Below are 21,041 nucleotides of genomic sequence, written 5' to 3' on the forward strand. Positions count from 1 at the left end.
CTGGTCCTAAGCCTCCCACCTCCACACACTGTTGCACTGGGAGTCAAGGATCTGAAACATGAAGGACATGTTGAGGCCATCACAATCTATCTGACTTCCTCCTATATAATAGTTGGTGAAAATATAGATTAGTAAACAAAGTATATCTTTCCAAAGATGCATGAAGTTTTCCAATCTTGTTTCCAGAAGTTTCTCTATTATTAGCATTCTATCATGAAGCATTCTCTTTGAGTCCCTCAAGGTACAAAGAGACTTTTGGTATAGTTACAGATACCTAGCAACTATAGAGGCTCAGAGAGTTGGTGAATGAGTGTGTCGTATATGGAATAATGGGATACTACCAAAAATTCCAGTGGGCTGCCTTTTTGCTTTCTGACTGCACTGCATGTCAGAATTCAAGCAAGGAACAATGCAGTTTAAAGGAATCTCACCTTTCAATATGAGATATCATACTACCTGAAGCAGGATGAGGAGGATGCAGATATATGTCTCTATTATAAAGCTAGGTTATATTTGAAGAAAAGCCTTTTACAAAATAAGATAGAAAATGTCTTATTCCATTTTATGGAGGAAAACCCAAACACCACAAAACCTACTGGGTGAAAACTGAACTGTTCAAATATACAGTATGAGGAAAAACCAGTGTTAAAAGTGTACTCTTTTTTGTAAACCTCAATTTGTAGAAAACATCCTCCTATTAAGGAAAATATTAGTCTGTTGAAAAAAACATGCCAGTTCAAAAGAAAGGAGAAGAAATAATTTAATTTTATACATATCAGTAAAACATTCACACAATTGAAGGATCATAAATAGGACTTCTCTGTAAGAACAACTCCAAGATTTTTGGACAACTATATTGTTAACATAAAATTGTTAGGTTTTTAAAGAAGAGGTTGCCGAGTAAGAACCACACCACATGTGATATTCAGGTAAGGGGTTGGTATCAGGCCATGTTGGCATTCTACGTGGTTGGGAAAGGCCTGGGAAAAGGCCTGGGAAAGACAGCATCTGGCCCTGGGTTAGGCCTTGTCTAGAGTAGGGGTGGGGGGGAAAGGTGTGGCCACATCGAATCCAGATGTGACCTCAACAGATGCAGATGTGACCTCTTTCAGGTGTGCCAGTTGCCTAGGTAACACAGGTACTGGGCAGAGACTTTGTTGCTAGGAGGGTGGAGTCTGCTAGCCATCCAGGAGTGGACCTTACATTCCAGCCTTTTAATAATCATGAAATAGGGCACAGATTCTCTCTGGCTCCTTCCTGCTGACAAGGGGCGTCGACAATAGGGGTAAAAGGCTGGAATGTGGTCCCCTCCTGGAGAAGGCAGCGAGCAACAGCTGTCCCTTGGTAGGCATGAGTCCTTAGATGAAATCTGGAGAAATCTAGAAGAGGCAAGTATCTTGGATGAAGTCTGGAGAAAGTCTCCAGAGGCATTGAGGGGATGGAAAAAAAAATACTAGAAAGCAAATAAATGGCAAGAAGAAGGACTTGGGGCTGAAAATGTTGGTAGAAATGTCCCTAGCTACTTCTGACATCTGGTGACTAGGTAGAGGAGAAGTCAGGTAACAAAGGCAAGAATGTAAATTCCTGTTCAGTTAAAAGGTAGACAGGTATGGACATTAGATAGGCAGGCTTCTTACTTCTATTGACCTCCTTGCTCTAGTTAATTTTGCAAGGGCAGGCACAAAGTGGCTGATATGACATTATCTCCTCTTACTCCTCTCCATGGTCCCTGTTTCCCAGACTTCCTGAGTCTAGGTGCTCATTGCTGGGATGGCTTGTCCCAGTTAGTATTCATGGGCACTGTCCCTGAGCACTTCTGCTCAAGGCTAGTGCTCTACCACTTTGAGTTATAGTACCACTTCCAGTGTTTGCAGGTTAATTAGAAATAAGAGTCTTGAACCATGCTTCCAGCCTGGCTCTTTGCAGGTTAGTTGGGAGATGGAGTCTCAGGGATTTTTCCACCCAGGCTGGCTTTAAACTGCAATCTTTGCCACGAAAAACCTTTATTATTTCCAATTAAAGCAACAAGGATCTAATAGAATATGTGGAGCTTACCTGGTCTTTATCAAGAATTGACCAACAAATATTCTGCAATGACAAAACTCATTAGATGTGATGGGAATCTTAGCACAGTTATGCCCATGAGGACCATGAGGTCAGTACTAGAATACTCAACACAAAACAAAAAAGGCAAAACTCAAAACCTAAAATTTTTGACAATGTTTAGACCTCTTTGCTAACAAAGTACATCAGATAGTTGAGCCTCAGTTACCAGGGCCTGTGAAAAGAGCAACTTGTTAGCAAGGCACATTAGAATAGATGGATGGAGGTTTGGTGGAAGATTAAGGGTCAGATGAGGCCAAACCCTTAACCCACCATGTGGCCAAGATGGCGAACTCAAGATGGCGAATTTCTAAAAAAATGCAAAAAAGCCTGAACAAATAGATCAAGCCTAGATTGGCTAGCCTTTGAGAGGGAACCTGGGGGTGGGGGGGGAGGGCCCCTGGGACCCAGCCCGCAGGGCCCAAGCCAATAAGTTGTAGAAAAGAGAAAGGGAGAGATAGAGAAAGTTGGACATGGTTAGCAGAGAGCAAAAGAGATTCTGAAAGTAAACAGACTTCTGACCATTTACCATTGCAGAGGCAAAAATTGTCTAAATCTGAGAACAGCATAAAAAAATTAGGCGCTCTGGCTTTCCAGGGAGCGCAGGAGGCATTTCAGAGGGGTTTCACGGCACCGGAGTGACACACAGCACCCCATTAAAGGTTTAGGAGAGAAAAAAATAGTGAGTGAAGGAGGGCTTACTGAATGGAAGCAGAGTCCCAACTTACCACCAAGCCCTTACACCAAGAGGAGTGGCCAAGCAACCAGAGTCAAGCATCCTCCGCTCCAGAGGTGACCAGCTTTTCAGTTAAAGGCCTAGTAGGTTCTCTGGTATGGTATCATGTCTGGAGAGAGATTGAGCAACAGAGAACCCTTAGAGAGTAGTTCACTCACCAACCTGGTTTAGACCTTAAGAACCTTTTAATATAAACATAAAACCATTGTGTCAACTTTTCACAGGCAGATATTTTTGCAAAGATTAGTAATTATATAAGACTGATTTCAACGAAAGGACAATTTAAAGCATGAATGTTAGGCAAGTCTGCAAAGAATAGTGTGACATATTGGAAGCCAGCTATTATTAGATACTATTGAGAACATTGTGCTACAGGTTAAGCAACTCTATCCTTAAAATCCAAAATATGAAATGATATAAAATTTGCAACTTCATTAAAAAAATCCACCTGATTTCATGAGATGAATTGCAAAGCATTTTATAAAATTAAGTGCTGTGTGCATAAGGTGTATATGAATAGAAAAGAAATGTACATTTATTTTAACTACTGTCCTATTACAATATGCAAATACGTCCGAACTTGAAAGAAAATATGAAATCCCAAGCACTTCTGCTCCCTAACATTTTGGGTGAAGGATTCTGAATTTGCAATTATTCAGGATGGAGCCGGCCTCAGGTCCAGTTGGCAGATGGAGTGAGAGCTGAGCATGCACATTAAGAACTGCAGGAGGTACTAACCTCCTCAGGAGAGAGCTGGCGCCCCACTGTGGCACAAGGGAGATGCAGCCTTCTATGAGAGGTTCACTTTTCTGTCAGCAGGCTACATCATGATAACACATTCAACCTTCTGGAATAGTTGAAAAGAAGTTTGCTAGAGGGCACAGTCCTCTGTTCCTTTACTTAGAAGTGGGAAGGGGCGACTAGGATGGGGTAGGGGGTTGGGGGGGCAGCGGTAGAACTTGGAGCACATTCAGGAACTGTTCCTTAAGCTCCAAGTTATGTGTGGTAAAAGACGCTGAGTTAACTGAGTTTGACGTCCTCTGGAGTTTTCTAGAGCTACAGGAGGATATTTAAAACCAGTCTGGTGCCAGGTTCTGGTGGCTCACATCTGTAATCCTAGCTACCCAGGAGGCTTGAGACATGAGGCTATCAGTTCAAAGACAGCTCAAGCAGCAAAGTCTGTGAGACTGTCATCTCTAATTATCCAACAAAAGACTGCAAATGAAGGTGGACTCAACTGGTAGAACATGAGTGATAAAAGCTAAGGGAGAGTTCCCAGACTTCTAGTTCAAGCTCCAGTACCATCACCGGGAAGAGAAAGGGAGAGGAGGAGGGGGGAGAGAGGGAAGGAAGGAGGGAAGGAAGGAAAGAGGGAAAGAAGAGAGGGAGGGAAGGAAGGAAAGAAGGGAGGGAGGGACGGTGGAAGGGAGGGAGGGAAGGAAGGAAGGAAAACAAAAACAAGAACAAAATCAAGTCTTGTTAGGAACATATTGGCTCTAATTTCTGCACAGTTAAACATATTTATTGTGAACATATATGTCCTGCTATTGAAACTCAGCTTTATTTCCACAGCTTCTTTCCTTGGTACCCCAAACTAATTCCAAAATCCTTTGATTGCTGAAAGGTGTCAAAGATGCTGTCCTAGGATTCAGCAATTGTTTCTGCTAGAGTACATTAAGACTCCAACCAACCACACAGATCGAAAAGCAACCAGAAGTTACACATTTTTCTGAGAGAATTCCTAAGTCCCTAGTGCATATTTCTGACTACCTGAGGGTCAATTACATAACAGCTAATTACTATTTCTGAAACTATTTAGACATTAGATAATAAATTTATATCACCCATTTTTAGGTAGAAGAGGAGAGGCTGACAGAGATGTGAGATCCCCAAGTCTAAACTGAAGACTGCTCAGGACAGGAACATGGAAACCAGGGAAGGTTGTTTATCCTGCATCTGGCCAGTGTAAGAGGTAGGAATGCAACCCAGATTTCTAATTTTAGAAAGAGCTGGGGATTTCTCATCAAGTGATATGTCTATTCACCTGGCTCACATTTAGTGTGCACTCATCATGTACTAGGTCTGAAGGATAAAAAAGTGTCTTGAGTAGACTAGCAGTTTGTTGTCATTTCCTAGAGCTCTTAAGTAAGAGAAAGGTATAATCACTGAGTGTAGAGAAGAAAAATTACATAAGAGATAGTGAATGGCATCAAAAGAGATTCTAGCCAGGTGTCAATGGCTCACACCTATAATCCTAGCTACGCAGGAGGCTGAGATCTGAGGGTAATGTTTCAAAGCCAGCCTGGGCAGGAAAGAGTGTGAAACTCTCATCTCCAATTAAACAATAAAAAGCCAGAAGTGAAGCTGTGGCTTAACTGATAGAGTATTAACCTTGAGTAAAAAGAAACTAAAGGGCAGCATTCAGGCTCTGAGTTCAAATGCCAGTCCTGGTATTGGGGGGCGGGGAGTGGAGAGAAAGGGAGAGGGGAAGAGAGAGCAAAGTGAAGGAATCCTGCACAGGGGACAGGAGGAGAAAAGACCCTAAGGCAAGAGGAACACCATCCCACCGTGTGTGTGTGTGTGTGTGTGTGTGTGTGTGTGTGTGTGTGTGTTATTGAGAGTTGAACACAGGGCCTCATAATTGCTAGAAAACAGTCTACTAGTCGGTACACATCACAGTCCTTTATTTTAGTTTGTTTTCAGATCGAGTCTTACACATTTGCATGGACTAGCCTTGCAAAATAATCCTCTACCTCTGCCTCCTTAATAGCTAGGATTACAAGCATCAGCTTCAATATTCAATTCTTGACTTCTGGAATTATTACGTTCTGCGACTGACCTTCTACTCTGAAGAAGTAGTTCAGCCAAGACTATGTCAGCAAAGAGGCTGTGTTAGTTAGCCTTCCATCACTGTGATGATAGACCTAAACTAACCAACTCAGAAGAAAGAAAGGATTGTTTGGGGTCTCATTTGCAGTTCAGAGGGGTTGCTTGGCCCCATTGCTTTTGTACCTGAGGTGAGGAGGCAGAATATTATGGGAGAGAGTTTCTTATTCAGAGAGAACTGCCCACTCCATGGTGGCCGGGAAGCAAAAGGCAGACAGAAGTACCAAGATCCCCAAATCCGCTTCAAGGGCATACCCCTGTTCTCCCACTAGGCACCCTCTTCATAAAGGTTACACCACCTCCCAACAGGGCCTCAGACCTGTGACATGTCCTTAGCACATGAATCTTGGGAGAGTTTTTAAGATTGTAAGGGGGGCATAATTCAACTCTATTTACTTTAGAAGAGAGAATTGTTTTAAACTAAACTTTTCACCTTCCATTTACAAGCCTAAACCAAAGGGCATGTTTCCAAATGTAAGAAAAGGTGGATAACCTTTAACTATAATAAACATGGAGTTACAAAGTTACAGCAATTGCAGAACCTGCAATCTCTAGTTACTATAGATGTTAGAATCCCAGAAATGTAGATTTATTGGTCATCTTGTTTATGATGCATAATCTTTCTTAAGAGTTTCTTCTGACTCAAACTCCAACCAGCAACTTTCTAGATGTATGTGTCCTGTTATTTTTTTTCCTCACTCAACTTATACAACTGTCCTGATTTTCTGTCAGTAAAATTTTACGCTGCTATAACCTTTTGAACAGTCCCTAAAATATTCTCCACTGTTCTACTTCAAAAATAATCTGCCATTTAAGGGCACCTGGTCCTGGGTTAGAGGGTGGAATGAGACCTGCATTAGCAAGAGCAGGCCTGGGTGTGGTATTCCTTTCAGAGCCTTAGTTGATTTGTTACCTTGGGAAGTCTGTTTAAAGTATTCATGCATTTGTATTTCTTCACTTATAAAATGGATATAAAAATGTCTATCTCTTTTGTTTGATAAAAATCATTGAGTGATAATTTTTAAAAAAATTAAAATAATACAACTAACCATGACCTACTTCTCCATGCAGAGATATACCAATAAGAAAGGAAAATAAATCCTTACTTATAGTTCTTTTCTCACAAGAGAACCTTAAGAATATAATTTAAATAAAAATCCCCAGTGAGGGGCTGGGAAGGTGGCTCAGTGGTAGAGCGCTTGCCTTGCATGCATGAAGCCCTGGGTTCGATTCCTCAGCACCACATAAGCAGAAAAAGCTAGAAGCGGCGCTGTGGCTCAAGTGGTAGAGTGCTAGCCTTGAGCTGAAGAGCTGAGGGACAGCGCCCAGCCCCCCCCCCCCAAAAAAAAAATCCCCAGTGAAATTGGGAGGTGGGCTCTGAAGTTTAGACAGCCCACTGATTCTTTTTATGTGGGGGAGGGGGTAATGGTAGCGGGGCTTTAACTTAGGACCTAGGTGCTGTCCCTTATATTTTTTGCTCAAGAAGCTACCATTTGAGCCACAGCTCTATCTCAGGTTTTTTTGGCAATTAGTCAGAGATAAGAATGTCATGGACATTTTTTTCCCCTCAGTTGGCTTTGAACCAAAATCCTCAGATCTCAGCTTCTTGTGTAGCTAGGATTTCAGGTGTGAGTCACTGGTACCAGGATAGCGATTCTTTTTAAGTCAAATAGAATTCAATTCTATCCCACATTTGAAAAGCTGACATTTTAAACAATATTAACTAACATTCTGTGCCTTCTTTGAGTGTCATTCTAATTTCCTGCTTGACTTTTAGGGCTGAAAGGTGACGAAATTATTTAAAGATTTTACTCAGGAAGATTTTACTTAAAAAAAAATAATATTTGCTCATGTCTTACAGGTTTTCTGTTGGAACGTTGAAAAAGTTTGTCCCAAACGTTGAACTCTGTGTGTGTGTGTGTGTGTGTGTGTGTGTGTGTGTGTGTGTGTGTGTGTGTGTGTGTGTGTGTGTGTGTGTGTTACAATAGGGAAGCCACACAGAAAACAGAGAAGCAAGTTATTTTATTTCAGAGATATCAGAGGGAAAAACAGTTCTACTTAATTGAGTGGCAACTGGTCAGGTCTTTTGTATTTCTTTCCGTTTCTGGTGGTAAGGATGCCAGGCCAGTAAGATTACAACCAGTGAAGTATGCAACATCCTTGGAGAAGGTTTTGGTGCGCAGGAGGAGAAGACGGTTGGCACTGGGGAGATAAAGCTCTTTTAGATCCGGGTGAATCGCGTTCCCTTCGTTCTCGTTTCCAAACCACAGCCTGTCCTGTAATTAGCAGAGCAGAGCAAGTGGATCTGAGCTCAGCAAATCACTGGTTTTCCATGAAATAATTATATTTCTGATGCCCTCGGACATGTTCACCTCTAAGCTTAAAAAGAGAGATGTTTTTCTTTTTCCGTGAGCTGGAGCATGGAGAGTTGAAGTGGGGTGGACAGTGTTACAATGAGCCAGATCAGGACTCCTTGGGAGCCTGGGAACGCTGCGTTCTGACGGAGGGGGGTGTGTGGGGGGGAACGAAGGGGGGGCGCTTCTTTGGCGCGCCCAAGACAACTCGCATTGCATTTGCAGTGTGTGCCAAGGGGGTGCACCACATGGCTCTCCCAAACTTTCTGAACCCCCAGCCAGCTCCGTAGCCACACAGTCCCACCTCAGCAGTGCCCCGAATTGGGGGTGATGGCACCCCTATTCCAGCATGCCTTGAGGTCTCGTGGATTGGAGCCGCGCGGCGCCTCCTGGCGTGCCCAGTGCACCAGGGAGTCTCCTTGCAGAAAGCTGCAGGGTGGCTGGGGGGGGTGGGGGGGGAAGGGCGCGACGCGTGGGTCGCGCCGGTCCCTTCTTTGGACAGACGCCCGACTCGGCCTCCGGGGCGGGGACAGCTCCGGTCACCGTGCGCGCCGCGCCGCGAGTCCACCCACAGCTGGTCGGCTCCGGGAGCGGGGGAGAGGGTGGCAGATCTGGGCACACGGTGTGGGCGAGAAGGGAACACAGCCGTCGCCCCCGCGGCCTCTTAGGCCCGGGGTGGCCCGCGGGCTCCGGCAGGTGCGCGGTGCCCAGGTCGTTTCCCGGTCCCCGCCCGCCTGCCCGCCCGTCCGCAGCCCGGGCGCCGCGCCCGCCCCGCCCCCGCCCCCGTTCCCCGCCCGCCCGCGGGCCGCCCCGGGCAGGGCCTGCAGCTGCGGCCCGCGAGCCGCTTGGACCCGGCATGGGCGGGCGGCGGGCCGCTGAGGGCGGCTAAGAGCAGCCCAGGGTCCGCGCAGTGGCCTCCCGTGGCTGCGCGTGCCTTTCCCCACCGCCAGCCCTGCGCTGCGGAGACCCAGCCCCGCTGCCTGCGGAGATCCCGCCCCGGTGACTTGTGCTGTCTGGCTCGTCGCAGGGGCCAAGCTGGTGGCGCTGTCCCAGCGCGATGCGCTGAGGACGCACAGGGCCAGGCTGCCGGCTCCTTGTCGGCGCCCAGAGCAGACCCCATGGAACCCGTGGGTACCGGGAGGAGCCTACGGGCGTCGCTTCCTCGGCTGATGTCGCTGCTGCTGCTGCTGCTGCTCCTGCAGGTGGCGGGGCCGGCAGGCACCCTGGCGGAGACTCTGCTGGACGCGCCAAGGGCCGGGGGCACCAGCTCCAACCCACCCAGCCCCGCAAGCGTGGTGGCCCCGGGAACTACGCCGTTCGAGGAAAGTCGGCTGCCTGTATTCACCCTGGACTACCCTCACGTGCAAATCCCCTTTGAGATCACGCTGTGGATCCTCCTGGCTTCTCTGGCCAAGATTGGTAAGCGAGCTTGGACCCCACGGGTTGGGGTTGGGGACGTCTGGTGAGTTGATCTCCCTACCGATCGTACCCACTTCATTCCGGAGCAAGACGGGGCTGCTACCCGACAGCTTCTGCCAGTTACTAAGATTCTTGAGAAGACATTATTTCATCCTTTGACTTGTAAGTGGGGCATGGCCTTGAAATGCTCCCCAAAGGATGAGACAATAGAAGCTTAGCATTTACTACTGACTTTTGCATTGAACGCCAAGATTGACAGCTCTCTGCCCAAGTTCAGAAAAAATACATTTGCAGAGGGAGAAAGTCTGGAGGCTGAGGAGTACCTCTCAGGGACAAGCCAGCAGGGAAGCTGAAATCCAAAACCCCTTGTGCTGCAGGGAAAAGTTCCTGGGGGTGTGACAGGGACCATGGCTTGCCCCTGATTAAGCCAGTGCATGGTAGAGGACCAAGGACATCCCAGTGCTAGCATTGCAACAGGAGTACCCAGTCTCCCCTGTCTCTTGGGTTGTCACTCTCCAGGAAGCATTTGCTCTAGAGGTGACTCAGGCAAGTGAGGAAGATATACAAGTTTAAAAGTAATAAACCCACTTCCAACACTAGCATTAAAAAAAAGGTCTGTGCTGTTTTTTTTTCTTTTTCAAAATTAGCATATATAATTGGACAGTTTTATGGTGATGTTTCTATATAAGTATATAATGGATTGCAAATAAATTCACTCCCCAATTACTCTTCCCTGTCTCCCCTCTTTCCCTTGCTCTTTTAAAAGTGAATTTCATGATGCTGTTTTCATACATGTAATACATATGAGAGAAGTTTATCATATTTACCCCAGAGCATGCTTTCCTTTTTTCCCTTCCCTTTCTCATTGATCAGGATCCACTGTTCCCCAGCAGGACATCTTCAACTCTTATTTAGAAAGCAGAAAACTTGGGTGGTATTTTCTACATTGCTTTTCTCCTCCCTGATCTTATATGTGATGATCATGGAGCTTTATTTTACTTTTAGTTTACAATAGTAAGTTTAATTTTTTTTAATGTGTTAACTACTATGTGGTGTTCAAAAAAAAGTTACAGTTAAGCTCAGAAGAATGTATGTTGCAGACATTCACCTTGCGAAGTGAGGCAGTTTTCTGTAAAGGAGGAAAAGACACGTTGCCTGTCATTCTAGAGGGATGTATTGATAAGTGGGAGGGGCATCTGTGATAAGCTCACAGGAAAGAACCAAGTGGGCCTTGAAGTTCAGAAAACATGATGGGGTGTCCTAAGGAAGGCAGGGATCTCCTCTTGAAGAGAGGAAGTATGTAAGCTAGCTTTTCAAGGATGACCAAGATCTGGACAGTTGGAGATGACAGGGGACAATGTTTCAGAGAGGAATGAACAAAGACTTGAATTACAGGGGGAGGGGTTTACAAAACAGGTGAAAATGGTTATTTTTAAGAAGGTGGATGTTGGGGGAGGTAAGCATAAGTCACACGTCCCTGCCTGATTAAATTAATTAGATCATATTGGAGAACAAAGGAGCACCATGCTGTTTAATGACTTCAAAGTCTGTAATTGTCTGGCTTTGGCATGGTGCTGTCAGTTGAGTGTTTTAATTGCCCCCTGAGCAGTGATAGATGGATTTCCCCATCTATCAAGCAGATGCATAAAGCTGTGGCCTCCAACAATAAACCTGGATGTGGTGTCTTCATGTGGTCTCAACCACAGCATCCCTGGTGTGTAGGGAGTATAGACCTTCATATTTTCATCTGAGAGAGGTAGTAATTGAAATGTGAGAGTTAACAAAAGATTGGGAGCTAAATGAATTATTCTGTCTCCTGTCATACTTTCTGTCTGTCACTCCAGGGTTGTTCTGGTACCCACTTTCTATTATTGTATCTCTGTTGCTCTTTCTATTCCTACTCTTTCTTGTGTTCTTCACTCCTGATTATTTTAATCAGATTAATTACACTAATTACAGCCGCTAGTAGGCACTTAAGTTCATTATCCCTCATTTTCACAGCCTCCATCCTGGGTAGGTATGATGGTCCTGTTTTGTATAGGAGGACACCAAGATGTGGAGAGGTGAATTTACTGGTGGGTGGTGAACCAGAGCTCCAGCCAGGCCTGTCTGATGTCTCTCTTATCTTTGTGTCTGCCCTGAAGGCTTGTTCCTTTGTGAGGGTAAATGGGAATAGTTATGTTCAACATTCTAGGACACTGCAAGAAGAGAGCAGGACAGAGTTGTCATCTTTAGTGGCAATGATCCTGACACGGGAGTGGGAGTGGCCCTATAGCTGGTCTTGGTGTTCCAATCTCTTTTCCACTGCCATGGGCCAACTCTCTCTTTCTGTTTCAGTCTCAGCCATTTTCAAGAGTACTATTTGAAGATGGCCTTTGTGTACCTGTTCTCTTTCTCCTGGGGATATTCTATCCATTTTTGAATTGCATTTTGGGCACGGACATTCTATCCATTTTTGAATTCATCACAGGTATATTTACCCACCTAGTAGGAGCTTTCTTAGCCTGGATGTATTTAAGTTCCCTGTGTTTGACAGTGGAAATCATTCCTACTGAACTCACATCCTTTCTTGAATTTTGGGCCTCTGGTTACCATCTCTCTGTCATTTTCCTTCTTGCATCTGAGTAGTGCAGAGATGATAACATAGACGTTCATGATTGCCATCTAGACAGGGGTCTGAGTGGCCCATTGCAGATGCTCAGAGGTAATTTGAAGGGTAAAGATCATGGGGCAAAAAGTATAGTGTTAGAGTCTCAAGAAACTTGTACTTGGTCATTCACTACACTCTTCTTTTTCCTTTTGCTGTGGTAGTAGAATTTAAACTCAGGGACTTGAACTTGCCAGATGAGTACTTTCCCACCGAAGCTATAACACTTTCCTTTTGCTTTTAGTTTGTTTTGTTACATAGGGCTCTTACTTTTGCTCAGGTTAGCTTAAGACTGCAATCCTCTGACCACCATCCTAGTAGTTGGGATTACAGGCACATAGCTGTTATTTTCATAATCAAACTCTTTTCTTGCTTCTTCAGCTGGTTCCTGGAGGAACCCTGCAAATGTCAGAAATTGCCAACCATTTATTCTAATTCCACCCCCACTAAGGGCCTCAAATATCTTAGCTTTGAGCAAGATTGCCCTGGTGCTACAAGATACTCTCATGGATGATTAAACAGAGATGAAGTCATTGAAGTTCTTTTGCCTCAGAAAAAACTCGTTTGGGGAGTAAATGTCCTAAATTCCTTAAATTTGGGAAGGAGGATGAGTGGAACTTTGTAAGAGAATGTGAAGCTACGAGGAAACCCAAATGCCAAACCATGTAGCGTGCTATGAGTTCATTGGGGGTGCTTTTATTCAAGTACCTGGTGTTCCTGAACTTACCTGTCCCAGAGAACATGGAGAAACTTGGCCAGTGATTAAGCTATACAAGGATGAACAGGTTGCCCAAAGTGGAAGCTCCCAATAACATTTGTAGGAGGTTTAAATAATGTCTGATGGTGAATTATAACAATTTGCTAGATTACAACACACTGTAACCTTAGAAATATTACACTTAGAAGGTATGAAACACAACATTAAAAAATTCAGCTTTACTTCCCATTGTTTTATGTGATTATCAGAGGATATTAACTTATTAATCATTCTGTTTTTTAAAGCAGTTCTGGAGTTATACAACTTCCTGAAGGGATGGTGATGATGTAATGATGATATACATGTGTATGTGAAGTACTTTAACAAAACAAATAATAGAACATAGTAAATTTAGTACATCTTGGAAAAGCTTTAAAGGTTTTGGCAAGAAACATTTCCTAGTTTGTTTTTTCCTTGGGTCCCCACACATGTGAGTTCTTATTATTCTTTCACTTTGAATATTTATATTTTGAGCAGTGACTGGATTTTTTATCGTTACAAATGTACACATGTTGCCCGATAAATCCTCTGTTCAGGGGTGGAATTTGACAGTCTGGAATAATAGGTAGTTAATGAATTAAGATGAGAAAAATTTTCCTGGTGTATTTGAAAACTACTCTGACTTCTTTTCCTATAAATTCAGCCAGTGGGGTTGGTTCTCACCTGAGTAAACTTGTCTGAGAATTCTAGCTCAGCTCAGAGTTCAGGGTTCACTGAGTCCTTGCCCTTTGAAACCATAGAGCTCCCTTCTTCATCCTGAATTTCCACCTGTGCCCCCTTTAGTTCCTTGAGGTCTTGGTCTATTTTCCTCTCTTCCTAGGCACACTGATAACCTTGTCCTGTTCCTTTCCTTTGTCTCTGAAGCTGGAATTGTCCACTTCTCCTCGTCATGCTCTCTGTAAAATAAATTGCATTTTTACTATTTTAGGGGAAAGGCAGAAAACAATTTGGCCGATGAAGATGTCTCCTCTGGTCTCCAGGTTGTCTTGCAAGTGAAATATGAAACTCAAGAATGACATATCTCTCCAACTAACCAAGACTGTGACCTCTGAAAATACTTTTCCTGTGTTTTGTTTGGTTCTCTTGTTTAGTTCTATTTGATTTACCTGAAGCCCTTGGTTAGGGGATGAAGCTCCAGTTCTTCACTCAATATTTGAACCACATTCACTTTCAAAAGGCTTCCAGTGTTAGATGCCCCTGGTGGCACGTGCTGGATCTTCATCAGATTAAAAGAAAAGTTTATATTCCATTCTCTCACTAGGACTCCCTTCCACTCACACTAGGTCACCCATACATTTTCTGTTTTCTTTCTGAAGGATGACTTTAAGACCTTTCTCATTTCTTTCTGAAATGATTCTGAAATTTTGTCATTATGCTGTACTGAAGAAATACTTTTTGCTTGTTAGAATAATGGAAGATATTTTTCATCAATTAAAAGTGTTACTGTTTATCAACTTTAATAAGGAGAATAGCATTTTTCATTAATGAGATGCATAATTTCATATGGAATATTTTATGTCTTAGAACTCTAAAGGATTAAAATTAATTTAACAATAAAAAATAAAGCTCTAAAAATTTATAAAAATTATTTTATGTAAAACTGTTTGTTCTGCATAGGGTTGTAAAAACTTGCCTATGAAATTGAGTAAACTAGATGGTTTGGAATAAATAGCTAGATTTTTGAAAACTGATTCAATTGTTTTATTAATTTAGAGTTCTGTTTGATTTTTGCTTATTTTCTTGGGTCATTTTAGTGATGTACATCTTTATTTCCCAGAGTTTTTACATGTATCAGAAGAAATATTTTATTTTTTTTAAAGATCTTCAGTTTATCTGCATAAATTTCTTTGATAATAGTTTTATTCTTTTTTTTTTAAATTTTTGACACTACCAGGCTTTGAACTCAGGGCCTGACACTTGCTAGGATGATGATCTCCTACTTGAACCATATTCCCAGGTTTTTTACTTCAGTTATTTTTCAGATAAGATTTCATCTTTTTACTTGGAGCTTGCCTTGGACCAAATCCTTCTACACATACCTCCAACATAGCTGTAATGATAGCTATGAACAGTTACTCCCTGGCTTATTTGTTCAACTGTGATCATGATCTTTACCTCCCAATTAGCTGTGACTATATACCAGATCCTGCCCCAATATTTTTATTCTTGTCTTTGTGTGTGTGTGTGTGTGTGTGTGTGTGTGTGTGAGAGAGAGAGAGAGAGAGAGAGAGAGAGAGAGAGAGAGAGAGAGAGAGTCAATCCTGGGGCTTGAACTCAGGGCCTGGGCACTGTCTCTGAGCCTCTTTATGCTCAAGGTTAGCACTCTGCCACTTGACCCACAGTGTTGCTTCTGGCTTTTTGAGTAGTTTATTGAAGGTAAGAGTCTCATAGGGACTTTTCTGCCCTGGCTGGCTTTGAATATCATCAGATCTCAGCCTCCTGAGTAACTAGGATTACAGGCATAAGCCACCAGTGCCTGGCTAGTCTTGTCTTTCTTGATTAAACTTCTCAGAAGTTAATATATCTTGCATCTAAAAAAAATTAGCTTTCAGCTGGGCACTGGTGGCTTATGCCTATAATCCTAGTTACTAAGAAGGCTGAGATCTGAGTTTCCTGGTTTAAAGCCAGCCCAGGTGGGAGAGGACTTGAGACTCTTATGTCCAATTAACCACAAGAAAACCAGAAGTGGTGCTGTGGCTCAAAGTGGTACAACACCAGTCTTGAGCGAATGCATTCAGGGACAGGCCCCAAGCCCTGAGTTCAAGTCCCATGACAAACAAGAAAGAAAAGAGAAAGAAAGAGAGAATGAAAGAGAGAAAGAAAGAAAGAAAGGAAGGAAGGAAGAGAAAATTAGTTTTCAGTTGACTTCTAATATAAAGGTTTCTGTCCCTACCATTTTACTCATACTTTATTTGGTTTATTTAATTCGTCAGTTGAAAATCACTAGTTGCTGAATTTTATTTTCTAATATGTTGATTTCCACTGCACTTACAAGACTAATTAGTTCCTTCAAGCTACTAATTGTAATTATAATTTCAACGGTTTTGTTTGTGGTATACTATGTTCTTTTGAACTTGCGTTCCAAAAGCAACATGTACTTATGCTGAAATGATATCAGTCTTATTTAAATGTACAAAATTGCTTCAATAATTTACTTGTTATAGTTTCTAGTAAGACATTTTATTTTCACATTTTCTCCAAACTATGGGTGTTTTCGTGTGCTCATTAATTTCAAAGCCAATGATGTGCTCTATACTTACAACTAAGTGACAACAAACACAACCTTGATACTAAAAAGTTAAGTAAGTTAACCTTTATTGCAGATAATAATAATGCAGATAGTACAGACATAAAATTTCAGTAAAATGGCTTTTCACATATGTTGCATATAATTTTGGCTATTCAATAACAAACTACAGCTGTTCAGAAAGGAGAACTTATAACGAAGCATCACTGAGAAATCCAGAATAACTGCTTGGCAGATCTCATCTGAGCCATGAAATTAAAGTCCATAAAATCAATTTGATCCTTATAAAAGAAATGAGTCATGAGCTAAAATAGGATTATTAAGTAAAATTCTTAAAGAGAAATTCTCATGATACAAATGGATCTTTCCTCGAAGAATAGCAGTAGTTTGTATTAACCCTTGCTACTCAGGAGGCTGAGAGCTGAGGATCTTGGTTCTAAGCAGACTGGGGCAGAAATGTCTATTATATGCTTATTTTCAATTAACCACTAAAAAGCTGGAAGTTCAGATATGGTTCAAGTGGTAAAGTACCAACCTGAAGCAAAAGAAGTAAGGGACAGTGTGTAGGCCCTGAGGTCAAGCTCCAAAACTGGCACAAAAATAATAAAATCTAGAAATATACCTATTTTTTGTCCTATTTTTGTCCCATTATGTACATCTTTTATATAGAGTTTTCACTGTAATTTAGTTATCAATATTTTAAAGTTTCTTCATGATCTCTTATTCTTTCTCAGTAATTATTTGAAGTTTTATGTTTTTGTTGATGAGCACGTGAGATTTGTGGTTATAAATTTTATACATATCTATTACATTTGGGCTGGATAAGTTTGATATTACTTTTTAGTATTGATTGGGAAATCCTTTGTAGCTTAATATGTGACTTTTTAAGCTACATTTTCTATATTAGCTTGAAAAGAATATTAACCTGTGGGTGAGGATTTTGTGCATGTATATATGCATATTGGTGAACATATACATGGAAATAAGTTTCTAATTATGATGTTAACATCTTCAATATTATTCCTGGGCTTTGAAGACTTTATCTGTCAGTTTCTGGGCTATATAGCATCAACTATTAGGGCTATGATAGTAATTATACTTTTGTCAATTTCTCTTAGACCTGATTTGCTGCTGTGTTCTTCAGCCTATACTGATTTAATATATTGTCATGTGTTTGGAATGAGTTCTTCCTTTGATTCTATTCTTGTGCCAGCAAATAGATATTTTTATATTATTATTGCTGTAGATCTGGAGTTTTACATACATTCTTTTATCTATGTTTCCCACATCCATGTTTTCCATATTTATCATCTTTGGTACCTTTGGCAACAAATTAATTGCATTATTATTTTTTATTGTGAAAATACCGTACAGAGGGGTTACAATTACATGAGCAAGGTAATGAGTACATTTTTTATCAAGCATTATTGCCTCCTCCTTTGTTTCCCCTTCCCATCTCTCCTGCCTCCCCCCCCCCCCCAACCAAAATTTGTAAAGTTCCTTTTTCGATATAACATCTTGTACATCTCATTGCTGCAATGGGTCCACCTGTGTCATTCAGATGTTTCATTAGATGATATACTTGGATTTTTTATTTTAAAATTTTGCTTTTTATTATAATTTTATTGTCCTTAAATACTTGTAAAAAAAGAGGTTTCAACTCAACATGTTCAGTTTATAAGTTTGCTTTGAAATCACTTCATTTCTAAAACAGAAATGCAATGGTATTTATTGTAATGATTTACCTGCACTTACTTTGTGCTCATTTTACTGTGCTTGATATCTTTATTTTTTTCTTGTAATATTTTGGCTATTCTTTTTCTTATTTTAAGCCATTATTTTATCTTTTAGATTTCTACTCTGCATGAGGTTATTCTTCAATTATTATTAGTACCTGATATGGTAGTAGCCAAGTCAAAATGCTTAGAGTTACTCCCCGTGTATAGTTTTCTATCTATTCTATTTGGGATGATTTGAGGAATATAACTTGAACTCTCTGGTCTTTAGTGGTAAAATGAGTGTCGTAAAATGTCATACATAAACTATTGTGAGAAATAAACTGGTTACTATATGTAATGTGTTAAAATAATTTCCTGGAGCATAACATTTGCTGTTTTTATTATTGTTATTATCCTCTTCTTAAATCATATTTGAACTTTATTAATTTTAAGTGCCTTTTTCAAAATTATAATTTATTTTACCTGTAATTTATATTTAGTTTGTCTTTATCTTCTTAAATTAGATTTTATTTATTATGAATAATGTTTATGTTGATTTGCAAACATGTTGCATACTTTTTTCCTCCTAGATTGTCCCACTTTGACTGAAGTATATTTTTAGAAGGTCCTTTAGGAAGAGCCTTCGTGTTTAGTTTTAGCTGAAATGTCTTTATTTTGCTTATATCTTTGAATGAAATTATAACCTGGTAATTCCTGGCTGGAGTGCCTTTTAATTCCATGTGAGTAGGTGTTTTTATGCTTTTCCTCTTGTTTTCTTACTCTATTTCTTACTGATTTCATTATTTATTTATCCTACTCACCACATATCTCTCAATATTTCTCTAATCTGTAGGAACCTACTCATTAGAATTTTTTAATCTTAATTATATTTTTATTTAAGTTTTCTGGTACATTTTCAAGTCTCTTTGCATTTTGTTCATTCTGTTCTACTTAATTACAATTACTCAATTACTACTAATGACTTAATTTTCATTACTTCATTTTAAACTCTATTCATCTTGTAGTCCTTTTCTGAGTTCTAGTTTTCAGGGGGCTGTTCTTATTAGATCTCTGACTTTCCCTTTTGGATATTTATGTCTCACATAGGATGTAGTTGTATAGTAAGCTTAGTCACACCACACAATGTTTATTTGGTTGAGCCTGTTTTCCTTGAGTTATAAATTGTTCTTATGAAACATTTTGAATGCTTTCATACCTGGAATCAACAGCTTCAGTGATCCATTTTTTGTACTAGTTTCTTAGTTTGACTTTACTATGTGCGTTAAGTATTATTATACCCATATGTAGCACTAGAGTTTTATACTTCACAAGTGAATGTATCCCTGGCCCAAAGCCATAAAGATTTGGCTTGTTTCCTTTCCTTTTTTTTTTTACTGGCGACAGGCATCTCCTTTTTTACCCTATTTGTTTATTTAGGACAAAGTAGTTCTTTGAGACTCAGGAATTTATGCAAGAGTTCTTCTTTTAGCAGTCTGAAATCAGATTTCTTGTTCTCATGTAGGTGTTAAAATGTCTAATCCTAAGACATAGGACATGCAGCTATATTGGAAGCTGCCTGGCTCCTGGTGGTTTGAAATCCTCCTGATGTCACTCACTTTGATTTCTTTATTTCTGGTATGGTAGACATGCTCCTTTATTTTGAATTTGGCTAATATTAATGTATATTTTCAAAGAGAAGAGACTCTGTGTCTACATTATTCACTATCTCAGTAATACTTTTCATGTCACATTTTAAAGAGTTACTTCTATCACAATGACTTCTCTTTAATGTAAATGAAAATAATTGTACTTTTCTCATTTTTTGTGCTTTTGATGTTGTTGTTGTTGTTTCCTTGCTATTCATTGGAGATAAAATTTGGTAGATTTTTCTGTGTGGCTGGCTTTGAATTTTGATCCTCAGATCTCAGCCTCCTGAGTAGATAAAAATTCCAAGTGTGAGTTACAAGGGCCTGGCTCCTTTTCTCACTTAAAAAATATTTAAAGGTATAAAAATAGGATTATATGACCTTTGTTTAATCTTCGATATCTTCATATTTGGAGGGATGAATAGCTCTGAAGTTGAGGAAATATTGGACCTAAATTTTGGAAAAGATATTCCTAGATCAGAAATAGGAAGTCCATCTTCTAATTCCAGCTATGCCATTAGCTTGGTCTTAGCGCCACTGAAACCCTTTCCCTACTTAGTTCTCAAAGTTGGGATGTACATTTGTCTTGTGCGCTTGTCATTTCTTACGGAATACTGTGAGTTTTTTTTCTGCAGAGAAGGCAATTATTTGTATTTTTAAAAACTTTTACTTTTCTAGAAAAAGAATGTTAAGCCATGAGAAGCATGCATTTATTATATTACAATGAAGTGTAGACATGGGTGTTTTGTCATTCTAAATGGTACCTGCACAATTATAGGTTACTCTCTCACAATTACTTCTTGCAAGTGTAATGAATCATAATTGATGCACTTCCTGCAACAATATTGTACGTTGTTCATCATTGTTCATGGACATTCTAATCTTGGGTTTTCAGGCTTATCCCTGGTTTGAAGATAACTTGTCTACCTCTCATTTGCTAGTAATTCCAAGGGAAGAGAAATTTAAAAGCCATCTATGTGACCATAGCAGAATCATATGTACGGGTGAATTCCACGTTGTGCTGTCATGGAAAGCTTCATACGTGAAAAAAGAGAGGGGAAAAATGAAGCTCTTAATTGCATTTAGAAATTTTCGAGTAAAGGCTGGCATTGTGGCTCAGCGCTGGAGTCTTATCTAGCATTAATGAGGGTTCAATCTCCAACCTCACGAAAAGGAACTCACTCCTGAACAAGAATCAGATTTACCTGCAAGCTGTATGTGGGGAAACACTCTAAAAAAAGCTTAAGGACTTTGATATCCATAGAGTTCCTTAGTGGGTCCCAGGCAGTGACATAATTCCATTGCCTAATTATAATTCCAGTGACTCCACTACTGGTACTTCTGCTGCTCCCAATTCTTGAAGTAGCAGGAATTGTTTCCTAAGGATTCACAGGGTGAGAAACCTGAGCAGTGTAATGTGAACAGTGTCATCTTTCCTTGTGGCATGGGAGGGTGGAGATGGGCGAGACTCTCACAGTTTCTTTCATAAAATAGTAATAGCTAACAAGAATGTAGCATTATTACCTGC

The 21,041-nt window shown here is 40.8% G+C and overlaps 1 protein-coding gene across 2 annotated transcripts in view; it reads left to right on the plus strand.

Moving 5' to 3' along the window:
* Nucleotides 1-8,982: 8,982 nt before the first annotated feature.
* Nucleotides 8,983-21,041, plus strand: part of Slc9a2 (solute carrier family 9 member A2) — a 116,162-nt gene continuing 104,103 nt past the window's right edge. For both annotated transcript variants that reach the window (XR_006149916.1, XM_042695396.1), the window contains exon 1: nucleotides 8,983-9,498. Coding sequence is in view for 1 of the 2 variants with exons in the window: in XM_042695396.1 (XP_042551330.1) it covers nucleotides 9,198-9,498 (301 nt within the window). In the remaining variant the exon portion in view is untranslated. The remainder of the gene's footprint in view (nucleotides 9,499-21,041) is intronic.

This window comes from Dipodomys spectabilis, unplaced genomic scaffold, assembly GCF_019054845.1.
Source record: "Dipodomys spectabilis isolate Male_0828 unplaced genomic scaffold, ASM1905484v1 ptg000187l, whole genome shotgun sequence".
NCBI lineage: Eukaryota > Metazoa > Chordata > Mammalia > Rodentia > Heteromyidae > Dipodomys > Dipodomys spectabilis.